The sequence below is a fragment of the Mustela lutreola genome, chromosome 7, assembly GCF_030435805.1.
Source record: "Mustela lutreola isolate mMusLut2 chromosome 7, mMusLut2.pri, whole genome shotgun sequence".
NCBI lineage: Eukaryota > Metazoa > Chordata > Mammalia > Carnivora > Mustelidae > Mustela > Mustela lutreola.
This window is the reverse complement of record NC_081296.1, coordinates 6,540,400-6,562,556: the sequence shown is the minus strand read 5'-3', so window position 1 is coordinate 6,562,556 and position 22,157 is coordinate 6,540,400. Positions and strand designations below refer to the sequence as shown.

Sequence of the window (22,157 nt, the reverse complement as noted above, 5' to 3'; positions counted from 1 at the left end):
ATGTTTCTGGCTTCCTTGTTTATAACTGCCAAACAGTGGAAACAACCTCAACGTCCATCAGCTGATGAGCCGCTAAACAAAATGGGGCACTGCCACGCGGTGGAGTACTACTTAGCCGTCAAAAGGAACGAAGCAGAATCAATGAAACAAGATGGGACTGGGAGGGAGACAAACCATAAGTGACTCTTAATCTCACAAAACAAACTGAGGGTTGCTGGGGGGAGGGGGGTTGGGAGAAGGGGGTGGGGTTATGGACATTGGGGAGGGTATGTGCTTTGGTGAGTGCTGTGAAGTGTGTAAACCTGGCGATTCACAGACCTGTACCCCTGGGGATAAAAATATATGTTTATAAAAAAAATAAAAAATTAAAAAAAAAATAAAAAGGAACGAAGCGCTGACATATGCCACAGCATACGTGAACCCTGAAAACACACTCGGTGAAATACCCAAGGACAAAAAGTCACAGGTGGTAGGATTCCATTTACATGAAATGTCAAGAAGGGGTCAGTCTACTGAGGCCGGAAGCAGACTAGCAGTGACCAGGGCTGTGCGTAGTGGGCAGGAATGAGGAGGGACACTTAATGGGTGGCAATGGGGGGAGAATATTATTCTTTTTGTTTGTTTTCATCTTTTAAAAAATAGCTTTAAATTTAGACACAACTCCAATATCCTAGAATTCGCCCACTTTAAAGTATCCAACTCAATGATTTTAAGGATATTCATAGAGTTGTGCAAACATCATGATCTGATTTTAGAACATTTCCCACATCTGCAGAAGGAGTGCTGTGTACAAGTTATGGTGTAGTTAACACCTACAAGATAGGTGTTCATTTCTAGATCTTCCTAGGAGTGGAACTGCTGGATTGTATAGTAATTCTGTTTAACTGGAGAATCTGTCAAAGGTTTTTCAAAGTGGCTGCACCATTCTACTCCCATACCAGCGATGTGGGAAGGTTCCAATTTCTCCACGTCCTTCCCAACCCTTGTTGTCTGTCTGTCTAGAAACAGCCTGCCTAGTGGGTATGACGTGGTATCTTACTGTGGTTCTGGTGTGCATTTCCTCAGTGGCTAACAGTGATCAGTAACTTTTCATGAGCTCATTGGCCATTCATTTGTAGGTCTTCCCTGGGGACATGTCTGTTCAGATGCTTTGGTCATTTTTTAATTGGGTTGTTTGTCTTTTAGCACTGAGTTGTAAGAGTTCTTTATATATTCTTAGTACTAGTCCCATAACAGATGATGATTTGCGAATGTTGTCTCCTGCCCGTGGATGATCTTTTCACTTTCTTTGTGGTGCCCTTTGCAGCACAGATGTTTTAAATTTTGACCAGAGTTGCTTTTTAAGGTGAAGATGTTCTGAAATTACATAGTAGTGATGGTTGTACAACTCTGTGGATATAGGGAAACCACTCAGCTATAGACTTTATAGGGGTGAGTTTTATAGTCAATAAAGTATATCTCAGTGGAAATACTACTGAAAAAACCAGTCCTTGACATGCCTATGAGAGGCCGAAGTCCAGAACCCTGACAACACCAAATGCTCGTCAGGAGAGCAACAAAAACTCTCATTCACTATTAGTGGGAATGCAAAATGGTAGCCACTCTGGAAGACAGTTTGGTGGTTCCCAACAAAACTGAACATACTCTTACCATACAGCCCAGCAGTCACGCTCCTCGGTATCTACCCAAAGGAGCTGAAAACGTATGTCCACACGGAAACCAGCACGTGGATGTTGGAAACAGCAGCTTTATTCATGATCACCAAAACCTGGAAGCGACCAAGATGGCCTTCAGCAGGGGGATGGGTAAGTACACTGTGGTCCCTCCAGACACTGGCATATCACCCAGCACTAAAAAGGCATGATCCACCAAGCCATGAGGAGACACGGGGGAGCCTTAGCACATGTTACTAAATGGAAGAAGCCAGTCTGAAATGCTGTACATGGTCTGACTGCAGCTACATGACCTTCTGGAAAAGGCAAACTATGCCGGCAGTTAAAAAGATCAGTGCTTGCCAGGGGTTAGGTAGAACCCAGAGGATTTTTAGGACAGTGAAAATACCCTGTACAATACTATAATGATGGGTATGCGCCATTATACATTTGCCCCAACCTATAGGAGGTCCAACACCAAGAATGAGTCCTAAAGTAAACCATGGGCTTTGGGAGATGATGTCGTGTTCGAATAGGTTCATCAGTTGTCACAGGTGTGTCCTCCGGTGGGGGATGTGGATAACCCCGTAGCTGTCCACGTGTGGAGGCAGGGGTATATTGGAAATCTCTACTTACAATTTTGCTGTGAATCTAAAAGTGTTTTAAAAAATAAAGTCCCCCCAAAAGTCAGCGACTTTGCTTAAATACAGGCTAAAATCTCCCTGATGTGATGGCATCCCTGACTCCTTTCAGATTACCACCAGCCTCAACAGAGCGACTAGACGAGATTTTCAGGGGAAGGAGTGGGGCTGATCATAGCTGCCAACAGTAACGGTGTTCCCTGACCCCTTCCAGAAGGATCACGACACAGAAAAGAGAAAATATGTGTCCGAAAACCCGTTTTGTAAAGCCATACGACATCCTACAAAGAACCCCCTGTGATCACCACAACCTTACTGGAATACTGCGTTCGCGCTTATCAGGGGTGATACCATCCGAAGGTGAAAATTAGTTCTTGGGGGGGGGGAGGTGAAAAAATATTCTTTTTATGTATGAAACACATACACATATGTGAACAGAAACGTAGTATATAGTATCATACTAAAATTTCACTGGGGAGGCACAATTAGGAAAAAAAAAACCCTATTCTCCTGGGGCCCCTGGGTGACTCAGTGCCTTGAACTCAGGTCATGATCCCAGGGTCCTGGGATCGAGCCCCGCATTGGGCTCTCTGCTCGGCAGGGAGCCTGCTTCCTCTCTCTCTCTCCCTGCCTGCCTCTCTGCCTACTTGTGATCTCTGTCAAATAAATAAATAAAATCTTAAGAAAAAATCTAGTCTCCTAATGAAGAAAGGATGGAGCAATGCTGTGCCAGGTATCATTACACCTTTCGGTTAGAGAGATTCTGCTCCTAGAGACTGGTATAGGTGGCTGAACACAGGAACCCACACATCTGTATTCCTAGACACATGATGACATGCTATCCCTGATCTGGAAAGACAAAAATGAGTACTGGTTAAGTTCTATGACGCACGGTCCCAACAAGAATGTCCCGTTGTCTGCAGTGCAAGCGTGCTGTCCAGATTTCTCCAACAGCCCTGTGACTCTGAGCACCGGCTGACCCTGGAACCAGTCATCTGCACTCTCAGCAGCTCCCAGCATACTCTGTACTGAGCCTCTGGACTATTTCACAACCTACATTCTGATAAATGTGACTGCTTTAAAGGAAAAAAAAAATCTTAAAAGATTTTATTTATTTATTTGACAGAGATCACAGGTAGGCAGAGAGGCAGACAGAGAGAGAGGGGGAAGCAGGCTCCCCACTGAGCAGAGAGCCCGATGTGGGGCTCGATCCCAGGACCCTGAGATCATGACCTGAGCCGAAGGCCACTGAGCCACGCAGGCACTGCTAAAGGAAATTTCTAAAAGGAGAAAAAAATTCTTATTTTGGATCCTGTCCCTCAAGATGCCAGTCACTGTTTGTAAGCAAAGCGGCAGAGCCACACAGAGTAAATTCACACTCATTCATTCAGAACACAGGACCAGCTTCAGGCACAGAAAGGTGTCCTTCCTTTCCTGAAGATTTTGCTTAAAGGGCTCTTGCTCGGCAAAGCCCCCGGAAGCTCCGGGTGAGTGCACCTCAGGCCCAGCACGAGGAAACTAACTACAGGGAAACAATCCCGAGCACATTTCCTAGCCCAAGACTGAAATTCACTTTTTCTGTGTCTCTGACACGGGACTCCGGGTTCTTCAACTCCAGACTGATCGACATCCTGAGTCACATAATCCTTTGTGGAGTCTATCCCGGGCATTGTAGGGTGCCCAGGAGCACACCGGTCTCTACCCACCAGACACCACAGAAACGCCTCTCCCTCTTCCATTTGTGAAAACTGAAAACCTCCCCAGACGAGGAGCAAAACCGCCTCCCGGTGAGACCCACCGGCCGAACCTGACTATTCAGTTTTGCAGCTTTTGGTTTGGGGACAGAATTTTAAGCAGCATTATGGATAAAATTCAATGTATGAATGCTGTTTTATAAGAAGTACTCATGTGGCTCTATATGAACCTATTTGAATAAGGCTTAATAAAGCTCATTAAACATCCACGGAAATTTCAGAGGAATTATTTATGAGCTAAAAAAAGCTAATTACAGTACCTCGGAAAACTTCCAATATTAAGGCCCTTGAGTTTTTCCACCCATATCAGAATTCCACGATGTGGCAAAAATTATAGCACCATTATCTAAAGACAAATTAAAACTTCTAAAATGAAATCAAACCCCAAAATTCTGATTACAGGACGAAAAGTACTCATGCAAATCAATATGGAAAACTCTTAACACTTACATCCTTTCCCTGGGACCCTAATACTTGTTCCATTCTTCAGAGACATAAAGCAGATGTTTACGACATTCTGAACTCATCAAGACATGATTATTGCTTTTTACGCACTCATTTCAATCAGACTATTTCCGAATTGTTATTAGTCACTCTGATGTGCTGCGAATCAACATTCAGAATTCTGGTTTGCTTTTTTGTAGCTGTCTTCGGCCCCCTCATTCATCCAGAAATCACCAACACACCTGTATCGTGATGGATGCCTCCGCGACTTGCAGTCTTTGGGACAGAAAGTTACAACCTCGTTTTTAGAAAGACTTGAGGGTCCCGCTTCCTTCTGCAGACACCCCTGCTCCACTGTTCATCTGGGGAGATGCTGACTTGAGTTCTTAGCCACCAGCCGGCCCAGGCACACGGTGGGGTCCACGCACAGACATTCCCTAGGGTGGCGGTGGAGGGGCCACGCAGGCCTCTGATGGGATTTGGATGCTGAGCTTCCGAATAAGAACTGTCCACTTCAAAGCTGATTCTATCTCTAGTGCATGCAGGTATTTTCCTATCCCTGAGGATAAATGCAGGGGATAGAATGCGAGAGGAAGGAGCAAAATTACAGAAGACCTCAGGGGGCTTCCAGAGTTGGGGCACTGATGCTTTGAGGGCGCATCTGTGGAATGGATCGGATCCAAAACGGAACTGCGTACCTGCTGGACAGCTCTGTAGGCTCAAGAGACTTGGTCTGCCCCGTCCAGCATGGCAGCCGCTAGCCACATGTGCCTGTCTAAATTTATTTTTAAATTTTATTTTTTAAAGATTATTTTTGAGAGAGAGAGTGTGTGTGTGCATGTGCATGAGCAAGGGGAGGGGCAGAGGGAGAAGCAGACTCCCAGCTGAGCAGGGAGCCCGAGGTGGGGCTCCATCCCAGGACCAGGATCCCAGGATCGTGACCTGAGCCTGAGGCAGATGCCCGACTCACTGAGCCACCTGGGGGCCCCCACCTACTTAAATTTAAATGAATAAAAATGAAACAATGAAAAGTTCAATTCTTTGGTCACACCAGCCCCATTTCAAGTGCTCAGCAGACACACGGGGTTCGCAGCTACCATACTGGCCGGTGGAGATACAAAACACTTTCACCATCACGGAAAATTCCACTGGGCACTTGTGAATCCAGTGGTAACACTGGATGTTCTCCCAGCACCTGCCCTACTGCGTGGTGGCATGATTTCATAGCTGTTCTCATTCGACCCTCAGTACAACACTGTGAGGAGGGCATTCTTCTCAGGAAACTTGTATTTATGGAAGATTTGCAATTTCCCCAAAGTCTCCCAGTTGGTGAGCTTTCCTGAGTTCACGGCATGTGAGGCACTGCACTAAGTAGGCCCCTGTACTGTCTGGTTTCTTCATCACCCCCTCCTGGGAGGCAGGTACAAATGCCCCCATTTTATGGACGACGAAGCAGAGGGACTCACGGGAGGTCACGGCAGACTCCAGTCTGGATACTGGAGGTAGATTCTATCTTGAAATATCACTATTTAGGGCTAACACTTATGGTCTCACCTAATTCCTACAGCAACTCTGAGAGTCAGTCATTATCATCCACATTCCACAGATAAGGACATTAAAGTTTCACACTGTAAAGAAACTTCGCTTATAATAATACAAGAATACATAGTTACTGAACATTAACGAGCCAGGCATTGTTCTAAACACTGGGGTTAAAGTATTGAACAAGACCAATGAGGTGCCTGCCCTCCAGGGGCTTATAATCTAAAAAAGACAGAAAATAAACAGTACCAGTTCAGAGTAAGGTAGCACTGAATAAAATAAACAGAAAGCCATGCCAACAATTCTACTGGGTAGCCTGGAGGGGGAGGGGTGTAAGTAAGGGGACTTAGATAAGATCATCATTGAAGACTTTTGAAGAGGTGACATTTGAATTGAATCCAAGGGACACCAAGGAGCCAGTGAAGAACTGGAGAGGGAGGACGTGTTTTAGGGCAGAGGGCATGGCCAGTGCAAAGGCCCAGGGGCACAAAGCGGCTCAGGGAACAGAAAAGGAGTCAGTGTAGATGGAGTGAGTTAGTAAGGTTAACGGTGGAAAATGTGGGTCAGAGAGGCGGGAGAGAGCACTTTGCTTAGGATCTTGTGGGACAGGCCAAGGAGTCCTGATTTTGTTCTAAGTAATCTTTTATTTAAAAAAAAAAATACAAAATGAGTTTGATTTGCCTGTGTTAAAAAGAATCCCTCTGGACACAGAGGTGACGAGCTTGGACTTCCTGCAACCTTCACCACAATGAACATCTTCCACGGGGAGGCAGGAAAGCCTACAACTGGCTTAGAAGACTTGGGTATTACTTCCCATTTGCCAGAGAACCTTCAGCTCCATGCCATGGAGCCTCTGCCTACAAAGGGCTGGTTTCTGTTCCTGCCAACCTCAAAGGCCTAGTTGCCTATTAACGAGGACGTACAAATAAGAGCTGAAAAGATCAATCGGTACGATGAGAGTGTTGTTGCGACAAGGCCCACACCAAGGTTCTTGGGTCCTCTGGGCTCTGGTGGTCTGACTTGGCACAGACAGAGCTACCAAAAATACATATTATAAAAACGTCCACAAACATTGCGACACAATGAATCATTCCGAAAAGAGGCAAGGAACCCACTGAACCCTAAACTGGCACCCAGCAGCTAGCACGGGGCCTGGTAGCCTGCAGGCCCCTCCACCGGGATGAGCTGAGAGAAGAATGAGGGAACAAATGCGGCAGCAGCGCCATGCTCACTAATTATAGATGCCCACCCAAAAGCCTTTTGCCGGATCTTCCTTTCTGAGACTCTGTGGGTGGCCAGGTGACTAAGCATTGGCCAGTGGTAAGCACGTGGAAGTTGCTAGGCGGAGCTTTACAGAAAGCTCCTTGTAAATGGGAGCTGACTCAGCAGAGACTTCTTTACTTGTCCTCCTTCTTCCTTCTTGGAACGAGAATATGATGGCTGGACTGGAGAGGCCATTTTGCGACCACGAGGCAACTCTGAGGCCACACCCTAAGGAAGGCTGCACAGAAAGGATGGTGACTGTTAGGAGCTTAGACTAGCAGAAGGTAGTTCCTAATTTACACGCCAACTGTCCTGCTGGCCGTGGAAAGGGCTGCGTAAAAAATCACGTGAAAAGTGGCTAATGAGGAGAAATCACCAAGGCCAAGTTTAGAGCCTGTAGTTGTCTCATAAGTGTGAGATTCTAAGGCTGTGCCAGATTCTTGGTGTTAAGAATCTTAACTCCCTAACTTAAAAAATCAAGGAGCCAATCTGCGAAATCACAAACCACGTTTTAAGTCACCAACCTTATAGCATAAAACCACTTCAGGTTTTTCCAAGTTGTATTTTTAAGTGTTGATACAGACAATCGTTAATATGTTTGAGTCTCGGAAGGCTGCAGTTCAGACCAAACACTGCCAATCAGGATCTATACCACACAGATCTTTTCAGGGCCACCCTCAGCTTGTGGGGTGAGGACCTGGTTTCTCCTGCAGTGAAGCTGTCACCCCATTCTCACTGTGGCTGCAGGCTAACCTTCGTGGTTGGGGACACTGTGTCATTCACGGTGGGAGGTCTCTTCCAAACTGCCCTTTGGGCCTCTCTGGATCTACCTCTTACACACATTTTGTAATTTCTTATGTCTTTTGTGAAATCGGATTTTTTTGCTCCCTACCTCCTGTCCTCTCGTTTTTCTGCGACTTCTTTCAATTTTTAAGTCTTCCTTCCATTTGCAAATCCACAGAGGTACAGCTAGGATTCTGAACATAGTAGCCCCATTTGTGAGATGGGCAACAAGGACAACGGGGAAGAAGAGAGGAGAAAGGCCACGAGGGCCTTGCAGGGGAGGCAGCAGGTGGCACTGGACCCGAGGCGGCCTGGAGAGAGACACAAGACCAGACATTCGTCTCATGCCATCGTCCTCTGTGAGCAGTCCAACGAAACGATGCCAATTTATTTAACAAATTACTTTTGTTGTCGCTGAGTTTTTATTTGTTTTTAAAGCATCCACTATGTACTGGTAATTGTAGGGGCCTCGGGACACAAAGACGAGGAGCTCAGCATCTGCCCTAAGGGAGCACACGTTTTCACGGGGGCAGCTAGCCATCCAGCTCGACTGTTCAAGAACCAAGGAGGAGAGAATACGGCTCGTCAGAAATTGGCGTGAGTCATTCACTATATTAAAATCAATTCTGAAAGATACTAAAAACAAAAGAAAGGCTCATTAGCTGCCTTTAGGGAACCAATGAATTGCTCCTCAAACTGGCAAACGGAGGGCAAGAATCAAGTCTGTATCTTTTTTTTTTAATACAACTGTGTTTTGGAATAACCAAACCGCTGATGAGACAGACTCCCTTTCCAGAAGTGTCCAGGGAGTGAATGAAGGATTACAGTCCTGCAACTCCTGGTGTAAAAGATGATGACCAGGCCATCTGCCCCCAATGGAAAGATACGTATGACTACGGACGGCGTGTTCTTGCGGAAAACATTCAACCTGAATCCGATCAAGCCCCTGGGTCAACTGCGGTGTCCGGAAAATACAGGGCCAGAGGAATAATACGATGTAAACGATACCAGGAGGAAGCAATCACTAGTCCGGCCTGGGGAGCATCCTATAGGACAAATGAACCAGCATTTCCCACAGTAAGACTGCGAGGAAAAAAGTGCAGACTGACAGACGAAGAGGGACCCTGGGGAGATCTTATCTGGATCTTGACTTGGATGCACCAGTGGGTAAACTAAGGCTTGCCAGACCGTCGAGGACAATTGGACACGGACTGGGAATTTAATGACACTGAAGAGTTACGGCTAATTTTTTTAGGTGCTCTCTGAGGCTGGCGGAGGTGTGCTCTCCTCACCGTGTGCAGGAAATGCCACGGTCCTAGGCTCATCCCAGCCCCGTGTGTCAAGGCCGGGAGGCCAGGCCACAGACCAGACGTTTCTGCCCTGGGCCAGGGGAGCACACCTGGCGAGGCCATGCAGTGAGACGGGTGTGGGCTGTCCAGATGGGCGTCTCTCAGTTGGTTTCATGGAACCACCTGGATTCCCAAAAACAAGGGGACACCCTTTACCATGAACACAGTAGAAAAAAGGCACCAGGAAGCCTCCCACACCAGGTAGGCAGCCTGTGCAATACAAAAACAACACTGCAGAATTAATCGAGTCTGCTTTCTCACTGCCAGCATGGGGAGGGGATGAGAAGGGTCTGGCAGCGGCAGGGCACGGGGGAGGTAGAACCCAGGGCACAGATGTTGGGCCAAGTCTACCTGTGAGTAGAAAGTATGCGTGACACCCTTGCCTCGTTCTCTTGCTGCTTAGTTCAAAGAGGATGGTGGGGAAAATACTTGTTCTTTTGATCTCTATAAATCAAAGTATAAACTCTGTGCCAAAATAATTTAACAGCTGTGCCCTTTTTTCTTAAAATTATTAGTTCTGAAACCAGAAAACACAAAAAGTAGAAAAGTATCCAAATGCTATCTTATGAACCAAGTATTTCTTCATTAAAGAAAAAAGAAAAAAGAAAAAGGCAACCTAACCACAACAAATAAACTATACGAAAATACAAATGACATGGGCACATTTTTTTCCTCCTTTCTAACCTAAATTTGGGAGGACCTCAGGGACGATCTTTAGAAGACTTGGATAACAAAAAAAGGAGGGATGTTAACCGTGTAGGAACTTCTGAATGAAACAGAGCTGTAGGGGAGGAGCGGAAGAAAAAACAAAAACCAACACACACACAAGACATTTATACGTTCGGATAATTTTAACTAAGGTGGCCAACTACCCAAGCAAGCAGCTTTGTGTCTGGTGCCTGCTGCTTCAAGATAATGATGAAATTGTGAAAATTCTATGTAAAATTTTGCAGATATTTCTTTCAAGGACTTAACGAGAACTGGATTTTAAGAGTGAAGTGTTAAACAAAAAAAAAAAAAGAAAGAGAGAAAGCAACCTTAGATTTTCAAAATGAATTTTTAAAAAGAAAGGACCAGCATTAGTGACTTATGCCATCCTGATCAAAGCCTTAAAACCAGAAAGTTCAAGTGGTCCGTAGAGAGATTTTTACCTTCGCAAAGAACAGTCAGAGGGTACAGAACTGGGACAAGGCTTCTGGAAGCTGGTGGAGGGCTGGAAGATAATTGTGATGTTTGTTTGAGTGTGTGGAAAGATCATACAGTAATATGTAGGACAAAACAGGCAAATACAACCATATACAAGAAAAAGTTAGTAGTCTGAATTAAAGCGTTTCCTGAACTGAGACAACCAGTTCCCTCCACATTAGGTGAGTGAAATTATCATCCCTCAAGGCAAACTTCTATGATGTGTTAGGCTGGTTTATAAAAATGAACCAGAGCACGGAGGAGATTGGCGAGAGCCCTCTGGCCCGCTTCAACTACACGAAGTTTGGGAAGGGCCCCAGATCCGACAGCTCTTTGTTCTGTCCACTCTTTCCGGGATAAAGTAGACATGTGTCCATGCAGCGAAAGTGAGCTGCCCTGGACACCTAGCATTCCCAGAATTAAGAAAAAGAGCTTCAAAGAATGACAAGGTAAGAGGAAATAACGTTTTCAGGTGGAAACCAATTTAAAAGAAAAAAAAAAAAAACTTACAAAACTTTCCAGATGTCTCTTCTGCACCGAACCGAGTTATTTTTTAACATCTCTCAGATAAGTCATAAAAAAAAAACAGGTAATTTTAAAAATCTGCAGGAAGATATTCGGAGTAAGATAATTAAAAAAAGATTACAGGCTCTCTAAATCTTGATCTTAGATATACAAAGGAAAAAACATGGGTGGCTCAGCACTGAGATTATATCTTACCTGGGGTACTTAGTTTTAGTTCTTTTTAAACAGGGCTGTTTCTGACAAAAGCAACTCACTCTAAATGACATCTGTAGAAATGAAAATTCAACCTGGGGTAAAGCACGTTCCCCTTGCAAGTAATTTACCCTGTGGAACCTACAGGGGGACTCTTTTAGCGGCCACTGTCAAAATAACTTCTAAAGCCATATACACAGGCTAAGACACTTCTGCCCCTCACCCCTGTGGTTTAGTTTTACCGGCAAACCGAACTTTTAAAATGTTTACACTTATCCCTAGGCATTCATAAATGATAAGGGGATGCTGAAAGGACAATCATTATTTGTTCCACACGGAAACTTGTATGACTTTTCTGACCCAGTGGGGTGGATCTTCCTTCTTCCCAAGGTGATGATTCTGAAATACAGAATATGGGACTGGGACACAGGCCTAACTGCTTCAGGACAGAGATGTAAAAAGGAACCAATGACTAAAAATCACGCCCCATGCAAACCTTACACTTCCAATAGGAATTATTTCATGTGGGTTAATATTTCTTCTAATACGAATTATAATGAGAGCAGACAGCCTAACGAATATCAAGAGCCACAGAACCCCTCCCCGCTAACCACTTTCGGACTGGAACAGGGGCGGGTAACTAAATTCTTACTGCTCTGAGGGCAACAGCATTTATGGGTACAGATGATTTTCCAAATTAAATTATGCAGATGTCTGAACATAATTATGAGTTCCCGAAGCATAAGCCGTGTTTGCACTCAGGGAAGAGCTCACCACCTTTCCTCCGTGTTGAACTGTGACACCAACACGTTCAAACCGACAGCTGAGTTGAGATCCTTGTGCTTTCTTGGTGAAATTAAAGTTAGCAAGCCTATCCAATGAGAAAGTGAATGATGACTCACACCTTATTCTTTTAGGTCTGCCAGAACGGATAAAGCTATTTATCAAGATTTATCAGAGCAAACGAGGTGGTTATCTTTCCACACCCAAAGAAAGCAAAAATCCAGTCCTGGACAACTGGTCGTGTTTGTGAAGTCGTGTTGTTTTATGAGACACATGAAAATGCTATTCTGACATATCACACGGTGAATGAGGTTTTCATAATACCTATCAAGGGATCTGGGAGGGACACCAGAGGAGCCAGTATATTTACCACTGAACGAAAGTTTTAACACATAAGCACGTATATGCAAGCAAAGCATCTAAGGGAGAGTATGAAAAGGTTCCCCGAACTCTGCAAATTAAAACGGTAAACCGGGAATGAAAAGGCACCAGAAAGAAAGGGAGAAGGTAATCTGCCAAATGCTGTTTTTCAATTCACTTTTCGTAAAGCCAAAATCTTTATCACTTTCATGAGAATATATTTCTTAAAAAACTGCTGCTAGCTGTGCTGTGTCGGCCCAAGCTGCAGGAACACACGTCTTCCCCTGCACGCACACGCACACACACACTCACTCACACTCACTCACTGACAGGGATTCCCAGGACACCAGTGGGGCCTCTGCTAGGCCCCTTAAGTGTTAACAGCAGAGGCCTGGCTGCGACCAGGCGTCTGGCCCGATTTAAATGCCCTGTCTTCAGAGAACCGCGGTGAGCGCGGCCATAAAACTAGGGGACATAACTGAACCTCAGAGGGTCTGAACCCCCGCCCCACCAACACACACAATTTCAGTCCCACAATTAAGGCTGCTCGTTGGCATTCCATTTAACTGTCAAACTAGGACCGGTGGCAGCCCCACAGCCACAAAGGGATGCCTTAAATGAGAAGAGCATGTTCTTACACCGCGTCTGAGAAAGTTTGGCTCCGAGCTATGCGCTGATTAATATCAGATCTCCTCCTGCCCGCGCCTCTCCACAATCTTGTCACATCTGGCTGACAAATCCGTAGGGGCTGATGCAGAGCCAGGCGGCCGGCGGGGCTGGGGTCTGGCGGGCAGCGCCCGAGGGGGCAGGGGACAGGCGGCGCCCCCATCCCGCCCCCCACCCAAGCCCTGCGCGCCCCCGCCTCCGGGAGCCGACCCGGCGCGGCGCCCTCCCCGCCCGAGTTCCAGCCGCGAGCGCGCGGTCCCCGCGGTCCCCGTGTCCCTGGCGGCGCCGGGCACCGGCAGGTAAATGAGCACCACCGAGGAGCCGGCCGCGGGCCCGACCTGCTTCCACCCGCGGGCTCGGCGGGCACCCGTGTGGTCGCGCCCCCTCCGCGTCCTCGCGGCTCGGGGGCTTCCGGCGCGACCCGTCCGCCCCGCGCTCCGCGGCGCTTCCAAAGACCCGGCGCCCCGGGCCCCGCCACGCGCCGGTGTCCGCTCATCGCCGGCCGACCGCGGCTACCGCGCGCCCAGCTCTGCAGAAACAAAATCCAGGGAGCACTACCTCCGACTCGCACCGGAGGCGCCGAGGGCCCGGGAGGGGTGCGGGGGAGGCGCGCTCGCCGTGGACATTGCCCCGAGACTCGGCCGGACCGTCCGGGGGGCTCCGGGGACCCGCCTGGTGCCCGCGCGCGTCTGCGGCTCCGGGACGTCGGGCGGCGACCGCTCCCAGCTCCCCGGCCCGCGCCGCCGCGCAGGTGGCCTCGGGAAGTGGCCCCGGGCGCGCGCCCCGGAGCCGACGGAGCCCGGCCGGGCGGCGCCCCCCGGCTCCCCCCGCCCCGCCCCGCGCGCCGAGGGGGCCCCCCGCGCCGGGGGAGAGCCGCGCTTACCTCGGCCATCTTGCGGCCGCCGCAGCGCCGGGGGCTACCGGCGCGTGTCCCCGGCCCGGGCCAACCCCGCGTCCGCCCCGGCTCGGCGGGCGCCGCCGCATCCAAGCTTCGGCCGTCGGGGCCGCTGCGGCGAAGTGGGCGGCTCCCCGGGCGCCCCGGCCGCGCGGCGCGGTGGCCGCCCCCGTCCGCCGCGCACCGCGTGTGCCCGCACGCCCGCCCCCTGGCGCCCCGGGGGGTGCCCCTCCGCCCCGCCCCCCCGCCTCACCCCCCCCCCCCGCCGGGCCGCCGCGTCGCCCGAGGCCGTGGGCGCCGCCGCGCCGCCCGGGGAAGCGCCGCCCGCTGCGGCGGCCCGCGAACGACTAAATCAGCGCAGCTGGTGCGAGGCCGTGCCCCCGCCGACAGGGAGCCCTCGCCGGCGGCCGGCGCGGAGGTGTCTGCCCCCGCCGGGCTTGAAGGCACTTGTCGGCGAAGACACAGACGTGTCCGTGTTTGCCTCTCCCGGGAAGGGCGAAACGCTCTGAAGTTCCCTGGCTCGGGTCTCCGGGGATGATTCGGCCGCCCTGCCTCCCCCGGGGCGCCCTCGGGGTCCCACGGCGGCCAAGGAGGAGGGCCGCGCCCCCCTCGCCCCGGGGGAAGTTTATTTCCGGAGGAAGCGTGGGCGCGCGTCCCGGGAGGTGGGGAAAGGGGGTCCCCGCGAGGCTCAGAAAGCACCCCCTTCCTTGGGGCCGGGAGGTCCAGCCCCGGCTGCCCCGCTGTCCCAGCGCGAGGGACTTCGCTCTCGGAGCCTCCGTTGATTCCGTGGTTACCTCTGCGGTAGGCCGCTGAGGGTAAAGGAATTAAATGTCCCGGGACCACCGAACCGGAGCCGGGCCCGCAGGTGGGGACGGAGCCGATGGGGAGGAGCCTCTGGGAGAACCGGCTTGCTGGGCCCGAGAAGCCACGAGGCTGCATCGCCCGCAGCTGCTGCGGCCCGCGCGGCTCTCCCGACGCCCCGGGGCAGGCAGACACAGAATCTGAGCACAATCGGGCCTTCTCAAAAGACCCTCTGGAGACTGGACTGGATGGGGGAGGGGGCCCAGCTTCCTCCTCCCGCGGTGCATTATACCCACCTGGCTGCTGGTGTCCGGCCTGGGGCAGGCGACAAAACGCGTCCTGCATCCCAGGCTCGGAGGGGGAAGATGCGAGTCGGAAAGAAAGAGCGCGTTGCAGTCAGCCAGACAGGCAGGCAGCGGTGCCTGGTTCTGGCTCCAGAAGGCGCAGACCTCTGAGGGGAAGAGGGGGGAAAGGGCCGACAGCGTGTATGTGGGAGAAAGTGTGGGTCGGGGGCCCCTTGAGGTCCAGAGGGCTCTGCTGCCTCTCTACAGGCTAGACGCACATTCCTGGCCTTCTGGCCCCCTAAGTGTCTTGGTCTGTGGCATGGGACCCTTCCTCCTAAGTGTGAGGCCACCTGCTTTACAGGTGTTGGGAGGATTCGTGTTTTTTCACATGGAAGCTTTAGGATGAAGCTTTGCTTTGTGAATTCCAAACCTAAACTCCTCACCTTCCATTTCCGGGTGCACTTCCCCTCCCCCGGCCAGCCGGGGCTCAACCTTGAGGCCTTCCTGCTCCTCTCTTCTCCGTCCCCCCTTGTGACACAAGGTGTCCTTCAAGGTGCTTCTCAAATGTCACCGCTTCTCAGAAGTCTCCCGGGACCCACCAACCCATGGCTCATCTCAGTGGCTTCTGTGCCGTGAGCCACTGTAGCTGACAAAGCTTGGGGTTTGGAGTCAGAATGACCCACGTGAAGCCAGTTCCCAGCAACTGGAAACTGGCCGAGGAAGTTGGCTTTCCCGGCTCACTGTCCTTGTCCGTAAAAGCAGGCATGAAACCGTGTCCCTGGCCAGACTGGTGGGGTTAAGTAAAATTGTCTCTGTTCTACAAACGCGGCTCTCTTCCCCTCCGCTCTGCTGGACATAAAGCTGGTTTTTGTATTAATTTATTATTGCAGTAATTTAATATTGCAGTATTATCGAATGGCCATATATGCTTACGATTAATGTACCAAAATGTTTTAAGTCCCAGGCAGCGGCCTACTTTTAGTACCTTTAATCTGTCCAGTGGAAGAGTTTTGGTCAGCAACTTGGTGGCAGTTGCAACTGAATTATATTTTCTTTAGCAAAAATTTCCCACTAGCAACAAGTACTAGGATGAACCCGTTTTACTCTATTTCTGGTTGAAAACACAAGGAAGATTCTGGCAATCCAGAATTCGAAAAGTATCAAAACAGACTGCTTCTCCCAACACACACCATCCAGATCAATGGACACATTTCTTCAAATACGACAATTTTGACCTACACTGAGGGAGTCAGTAGGTCTAGATGAAAACTAATTAATTTCCTGCAGGTTCGTTTGCAATCGTGTATCTGATATTACCATGCGACTTCCGAAATCGGTTCTCAGATTTATTTCCAGATCTGATGGGCTTCTCTGCCATTCCTTGGAAACCTGGAAACAGAAGCCAGGACCGAGAAACCACCCCTTTGTGTAAAAAAGAGTATGTCACCGGCTGGGTGAAGACTGTTCAGATCACGCTTCTGTTCTACTGCTCAGTTGTGGGACCTGCGTGTGACCTTCACCTTCTCTAGGCCTGGCCAATGGGGGCATCCCCGAGGGCCCCTCCTGCTCTCAGAGTCCTTGCTTGCTGCTTTCTGTGTTTCAATCTTGTCATTTTCCTTTAGTGTTCAATTCTTTGTTTAGCACTAAAAACAGAATGTTTTCCTGAACCTTATATTACCAGGGATTTAAAAAAAAAAAAAGTTGATGAAAAAAGAAAAGCTGAGAAGACACAAAATCAGAAAAATCTGTGTCTTCTTAACTGAGACCAGGTTGGGTTGCTGTGTCTGAGGGAGGCCTTTTGCCCGGTGGGTGGGTGTGCCGTGACTGCTCACCCTGACATAGGCTGGGGTCTGTTTTGAGGTCCCAGGCAAGTTAAGTCGGAGGGAAGCCAGGGCAAGTGGGGAGCCGTGTGAACCAAGAAAACCTGTGCCTGTCTGAAGTGTGTAGTTGTTAGCCAGGAATGTGAGCTCGGTTTTGCCAGATTTCCTGAGTTTTCAAGAGAAGCTGAAAATATTCTGATATCTAGAAGTTGGCAACTAATTCACATTTTTGATAGATATGGTGCGAGTCAAACAAAATATGTTTGCAGGCTGGGTCTGGCCAACGTGCTGTTCATTTGCACCTTCTGCTACGTACAGTGACGTCTTCTTGAGGCCTGGGCTTACTTAGTTCCTAGTAGGTGCGCAGTAAACTTCCGCAGATTGTCTATTAAGTCTTGATGGCAAACGGCTCACAGCCTGCCTGAGCTTAAAATGCGATTCTCAGAAGCCACACAGAGATTAGTAACGACCTTTTTGTGTTGCATCGAAAAGTCCGCTAATGGGCTGGTAAGCTTTTCCAATATTTACACTCGGGGAAGAGTTGCTCTAGTCAATAATTCTGTTAAATACAGAATCTCTTCTCCGTGGGAAGTGTGAAATTTTTCCCCAGTGGGGACAAATGAATTTCCAAAAAGATTTTTTTTTTAATAAAAAAAAGGCATTTTTAATCATGGGACCATTGTATTAAAAAGAAACACCTTTAGCTGGGGAGGTTTGGGCACTAATGATGAAAGCCACATACTGGAGCAGAACAGGTGGGTAGCTGCCTCCCACCTGAGTCTCCCCGAAGCTCCGGGAAGGAGCCAGCCCCGGGGCTGTGGGCGGCACAGTGTGAGGGTCAAAGGGACAGGGCCAGCCAATGCATTGGACATGGCTGGGTGGCCAGAGAGCTGTGGCTCTGTCAGAGGCCTTCCAAGATGGCCTTGCCTGAGTCTTCCACATTCCTCTGAGGACAGTGTTGGGAAACCGCGGGAGGCAAGAGTCACATTTGTGCCGTCACCTCCCAGCCCAGACGCAGACACCTGGTGGTGGCAGGTCCGGGCACATCTGCAGCTCAGCTCAGCATGGGAGCCTGACTAAGCAGTGTTTGGGCCAAGCTGCACCCCCACCGCCCCCCCCCCCACACACCCCAGCTGCCTGCCGGGGGGCAGGCCTGGCTCAGATGTCGCAAGTTCTTCCCTCTGGCCGCAGTGCTGCTCCTTCTTGAGAGAGAGAGGAAGCCATTCCGAAGGTGGTGTTGCGGGCTTTTGGTGGCAGAAGACCATTCCTGTTCCTTCATCTTCCACACAGCGGGAGCGTCCAAGGGACAAAATGACACACACAGCCTGGGCTACACAGAAAGGAACGCTCCACGGGCCCGTCGCACTGTGGCTCACGGTGGTCCAGATCGCCAGAGCACCAAGGGGGGATGCCAGTGAGGAAGGGATCAATGTGATCGTAAATTCCAAACTGAAAAACCCAAGCCCGATGCGTCTTCTGAGGGCGCGTGTCCGGGGTGCAGGTTAGAAGCGTCGGCGGCGCCTTTGTCAGCAGGCAAGAACACTCACCTGCTGCACGGACACGGGGAGAGCTCAGGACGCTTCTTCCAAGGGGAAGGCTGGGGGAGAACATGGCCGGCTTGGCTACCCTTGTTTGGGTATGTCTGGGTGCAGGAAGTCTGTCTTCCACGGCCTTTCCACAGTCAAGGCTGGGATCTGCCCTCTGACCCGCTCCTTCTCTCCTCACCAAGGCGGTGGGAGGACTGTCACAGGCCGACTCGTCCCTGGACACTTGACTGACTACTCCAGTTACATCTCTGAACTTAATGGGATTCTGTTTCCAACAGAAGCGCAGAAGCAATCCTTCCTTGTTGGAGATCCCTGCGACTGGCACTTTGCGTGTGGAGATGATTAATTTGGGGGGTGGGGTGGCGGATTTTATGAGGACAGGACAGGGGCTGCTTTCACAAGTCTTGGGAGGCTGGTGAACATGCACCAGAAGGAAAGTTTTAAGGTTCATCATACCTTGGAGTGTGGCGCCTCCCACACTTCTCATGACCCATTATCCGAACCTTAAGGGAAAATATCTGGGTTTCTGTAACAGAGAATTCCAACTTGGTTTCGTGTTGCTTTTGGAAATTGGGAAGAAAGGGTTAGGGAAGATGGGCTTTAGGACAGATTTTTAAATCGTTCTCGATTACTAACTTAGATCAAACTTCAAAACCATTTCTTTGGGGGATTTTCGGGGTCTTCTTCAGCGAAAAGAGAGTTATGAAAGAACAAACAGAGTTAACCCATTTGGTTATGTTTTTGAAAAAGTAAAGCCATCTTTAAAGATCTGACTTAGCAAGTGTAGAGGGAAAATGGATTTGCCTTTACAGAGCTTGTGTCTGATATGGAATAAAAATCAATTAGTGATCCAGAGTCTGTGTATGAAGGACTGTAGCAGAGACTATGCTGGAATTGCCTCCTCAGACCTCCACTCTATGCCTACCTACCTACCCTAGCAGGTGGCAGCCATATCATCTGGGGAGGCACCCAACCTCAATCCCACAGGTGATTGGTATAGGTAACCCATGCGAAAACCAATCAGCACCCAGATGGTTTTCTGGCCTCAGAGATTGGCTTCAGAATGGCCCAATCAGCTCAAAGCTCAGGACTTTTGTTCGGTGGTCTTGAGAAGCCAAGTTTTTTTCTACAGTTGTGAAGAAAAGAGCCATGTGATCCCTGTTGTTGCTGGTAGCATCTTGTGCTAATGGAAAATCAGAAGGGGAACAGAACTGACACATGGCGTTGGGTAGAGTTCAGAGAATTGTGGATAAAGTCAGCTGCAGCCCTGATCAAACCATGCCTGAAGCCTTTGACCTTTTTTGTGAACAATTAAATCATCTGTGTCATTTAAGCCAATTTGAGATTTTTTATTGTTGTTGTTTGTTTTGTAGAGTAGAGAAGTAGAAAGCTTCTCAACTGATAGAGAAACTTACATTCAGTTTTACTGGAAGATTGTTTTGGGAGGAAGAATAAAGGAAATACCAAGTGTCCTCTGGCATTACAGTCTTTCTTCTTTCACTTTCAGATGACATTAGTGATAGAAAGGTCAGGAGACACTCTTCTAACACAGGTCCTCAATTCACAAATCCTGGGCCAAGACAGGAGTTTCTTCTAATCACAGCACATTGATGCTGGAGTCATGATTTTCTCCTTGATCTGAATTATTTTCCAGAAGAGCACTGACCACGTATTTTAATTTTTGACGAGACTTTTCCTTCTTGGTTTTGAGATCTTGGAGAGTAAGTTCTGCTGATTTTCATGCTAAAATATGGCCTTTACCTATAAATGTATAAATGAAGAGATTTAAAAACACATTCCTGACTTGTAGCTTCTTAAAAGTACCCTCTTGTAAATGGCATAATTGAGGACTTCTACAAATGTAATTGCCAACTGCACTTGGAAATCCACTTTGTCAAACTGTGGCTTCTAACCCCTTGTCTTCGACACCGAATCAGCTTTGATACTGATGTTTCCCAGAGGTGTGGCTTTTAATCCTCAAATTACAACACAAGTTTCAACAGGCCAGGGTCCGTCCCCCCCCCCCCCCCCCCCCCCCGTCACCAGGAGTTTAGTAATTAACAAAAGGCCCCAGCACTAATGGTTTATCAAAAGGCCAGTAAGCACGTAAGAGCCTTTCTACAGGAAACAGACCTGGTACGCTCAGTGAAGGAACGTATTTAAGGAGCACTCCCCGCCAACCCCCGGCCCCGGCTCCATGTTTCGTCCTTTGGGGCTCTGTCACAGAAGTTCAACGGCAGCCTGTGAAAAGGTGGCCAAATGCAATGATCCTCGACAAGAACAAAATCTAGTGACCTCCTTCATGACCATTTTGGAGTTACACACCTTCCCACCGTGTTCACAGCCATGGGGATTTTGCAACAGGCTTTGCTACACATGCTTTCATAAAAGCTAGTGGTTTTGTTGGGAGTCTGAAGCAAGGCGTGTAACAGCCAGTGAGTAACCCACAAGTAATGCCCGTGGTGACAATTTTGCTTTGTTCTGCTGGAGCGCGAGAAGCCGAGTCAGGACACCGGTCGCTCTTCCTGAGTGTTGGGAAAGGAAAGTCTGCGTGTTCCGAGGGGAATGTTCTCTTTATCTGAGGTGACTGCCAAGTCTTAAACACTAAAATATGTAGGTGTACTTGAGTAAAGAGAAGACATTGACATTTCCAAGATAGCTTGAGAGGAGGAGAGAAAAAAGAGGAACCGGGGTCTTGGGCAGGGATGGGAGGCTACCCCTGGGAAGGTAACCTTTCGTGGAAGCCCGGGGTCCTCCGATTCTGACGGCGGGGTCCACACACATCCTCGAGCTCGCGTCTTCACGGGGCAGGCTTTCTGCTTGACCTTCTCCTCTCACTTTCTCTCTTCGGGACACCCCTAATGGGTTACAGATGTCCCATTTGGTTAGAAGCACGTTCCAGATACATCTGCCCTTCTTGCTTTTATGCAAAAAACACCTGCAAATCTTTATCTTTGGTTAGATTTACCACACGTTGGAAGCTTTGAAATTTTGGTCCGGTGGGGAAGAGGAGCATGTCGCCACCCTCCTTCTCAAGTTGGATTCCATAATGGACAATAGCCCTTGGGGAGATGTTTTCATTTTTCTTTAAGGATAATGGGAAGGCTTGAAGAGCCTCAGAACTGCTCGGCTGAAGGCTAATTAATTTCTTTAATCCTACAGAGTCTTTGGGAAAATCTGTGGTGACTACGGGTGGGCAGCTCTCGAATGTGTGTGCATTTCTTCCTGATTTTCTGAGTCTTAACAAAGGAGATGAGACCACGACCTCAGCAGAAGAGAGCACAATGAAATGTTGGCAAACGGGCAAGGGTATGATTACGGGACCAGCTTCCTTAGATGTGCCTTGAAAATACATGTGATGTATTTCCAATAAGTGAGTAAATCCCTCTAGGCCTCAAGGAACTTTTTTTTTCTTTTTTTTTCAATAAAACCACTCCCTTTTTTCATTCAGCTTCAGGATATTCCAACCCAACACCCAAGGAATGACAAAGGCCATTGAAATAGTTTTGAAATGATAAAATCATGAGCTGCCTCTGGGAGGCTTGAGAAGGAAATCCACATCCAGTGTGGTTTTGTAAGAGGTAGGACGCTGGGGCTAGCGGAACCTAGCTGCGTAACTTTGACCCTTTGGGAGCCTTGGCTTTGTGACCCGTAGACTGAGGATTAGAATC

General features: G+C 49.1%; 1 protein-coding gene across 10 annotated transcripts in view; it reads right to left on the bottom strand.

Moving 5' to 3' along the window:
• BNC1 (basonuclin zinc finger protein 1) overlaps positions 1–14,932 on the bottom strand; it is a 29,068-nt gene extending 14,136 nt beyond the window's left edge. The window contains exons 1-4 of one of the 10 annotated variants that reach the window (XM_059179859.1): positions 11,124–13,067; positions 10,580–10,641; positions 8,483–8,629; positions 8,189–8,390 (exon numbers count right to left, since the gene is read on the bottom strand). In XM_059179859.1, coding sequence (XP_059035842.1) covers positions 8,189–8,281 — 93 coding nt within the window. In that variant the 5' untranslated portion in view covers positions 8,282–8,390; positions 8,483–8,629; positions 10,580–10,641; positions 11,124–13,067. The other 9 variants (XM_059179863.1, XM_059179860.1, XM_059179858.1 and 6 more) reach the window with 9 other exon arrangements.
• Between the last annotated feature and the right edge of the window lie 7,225 nt (positions 14,933–22,157).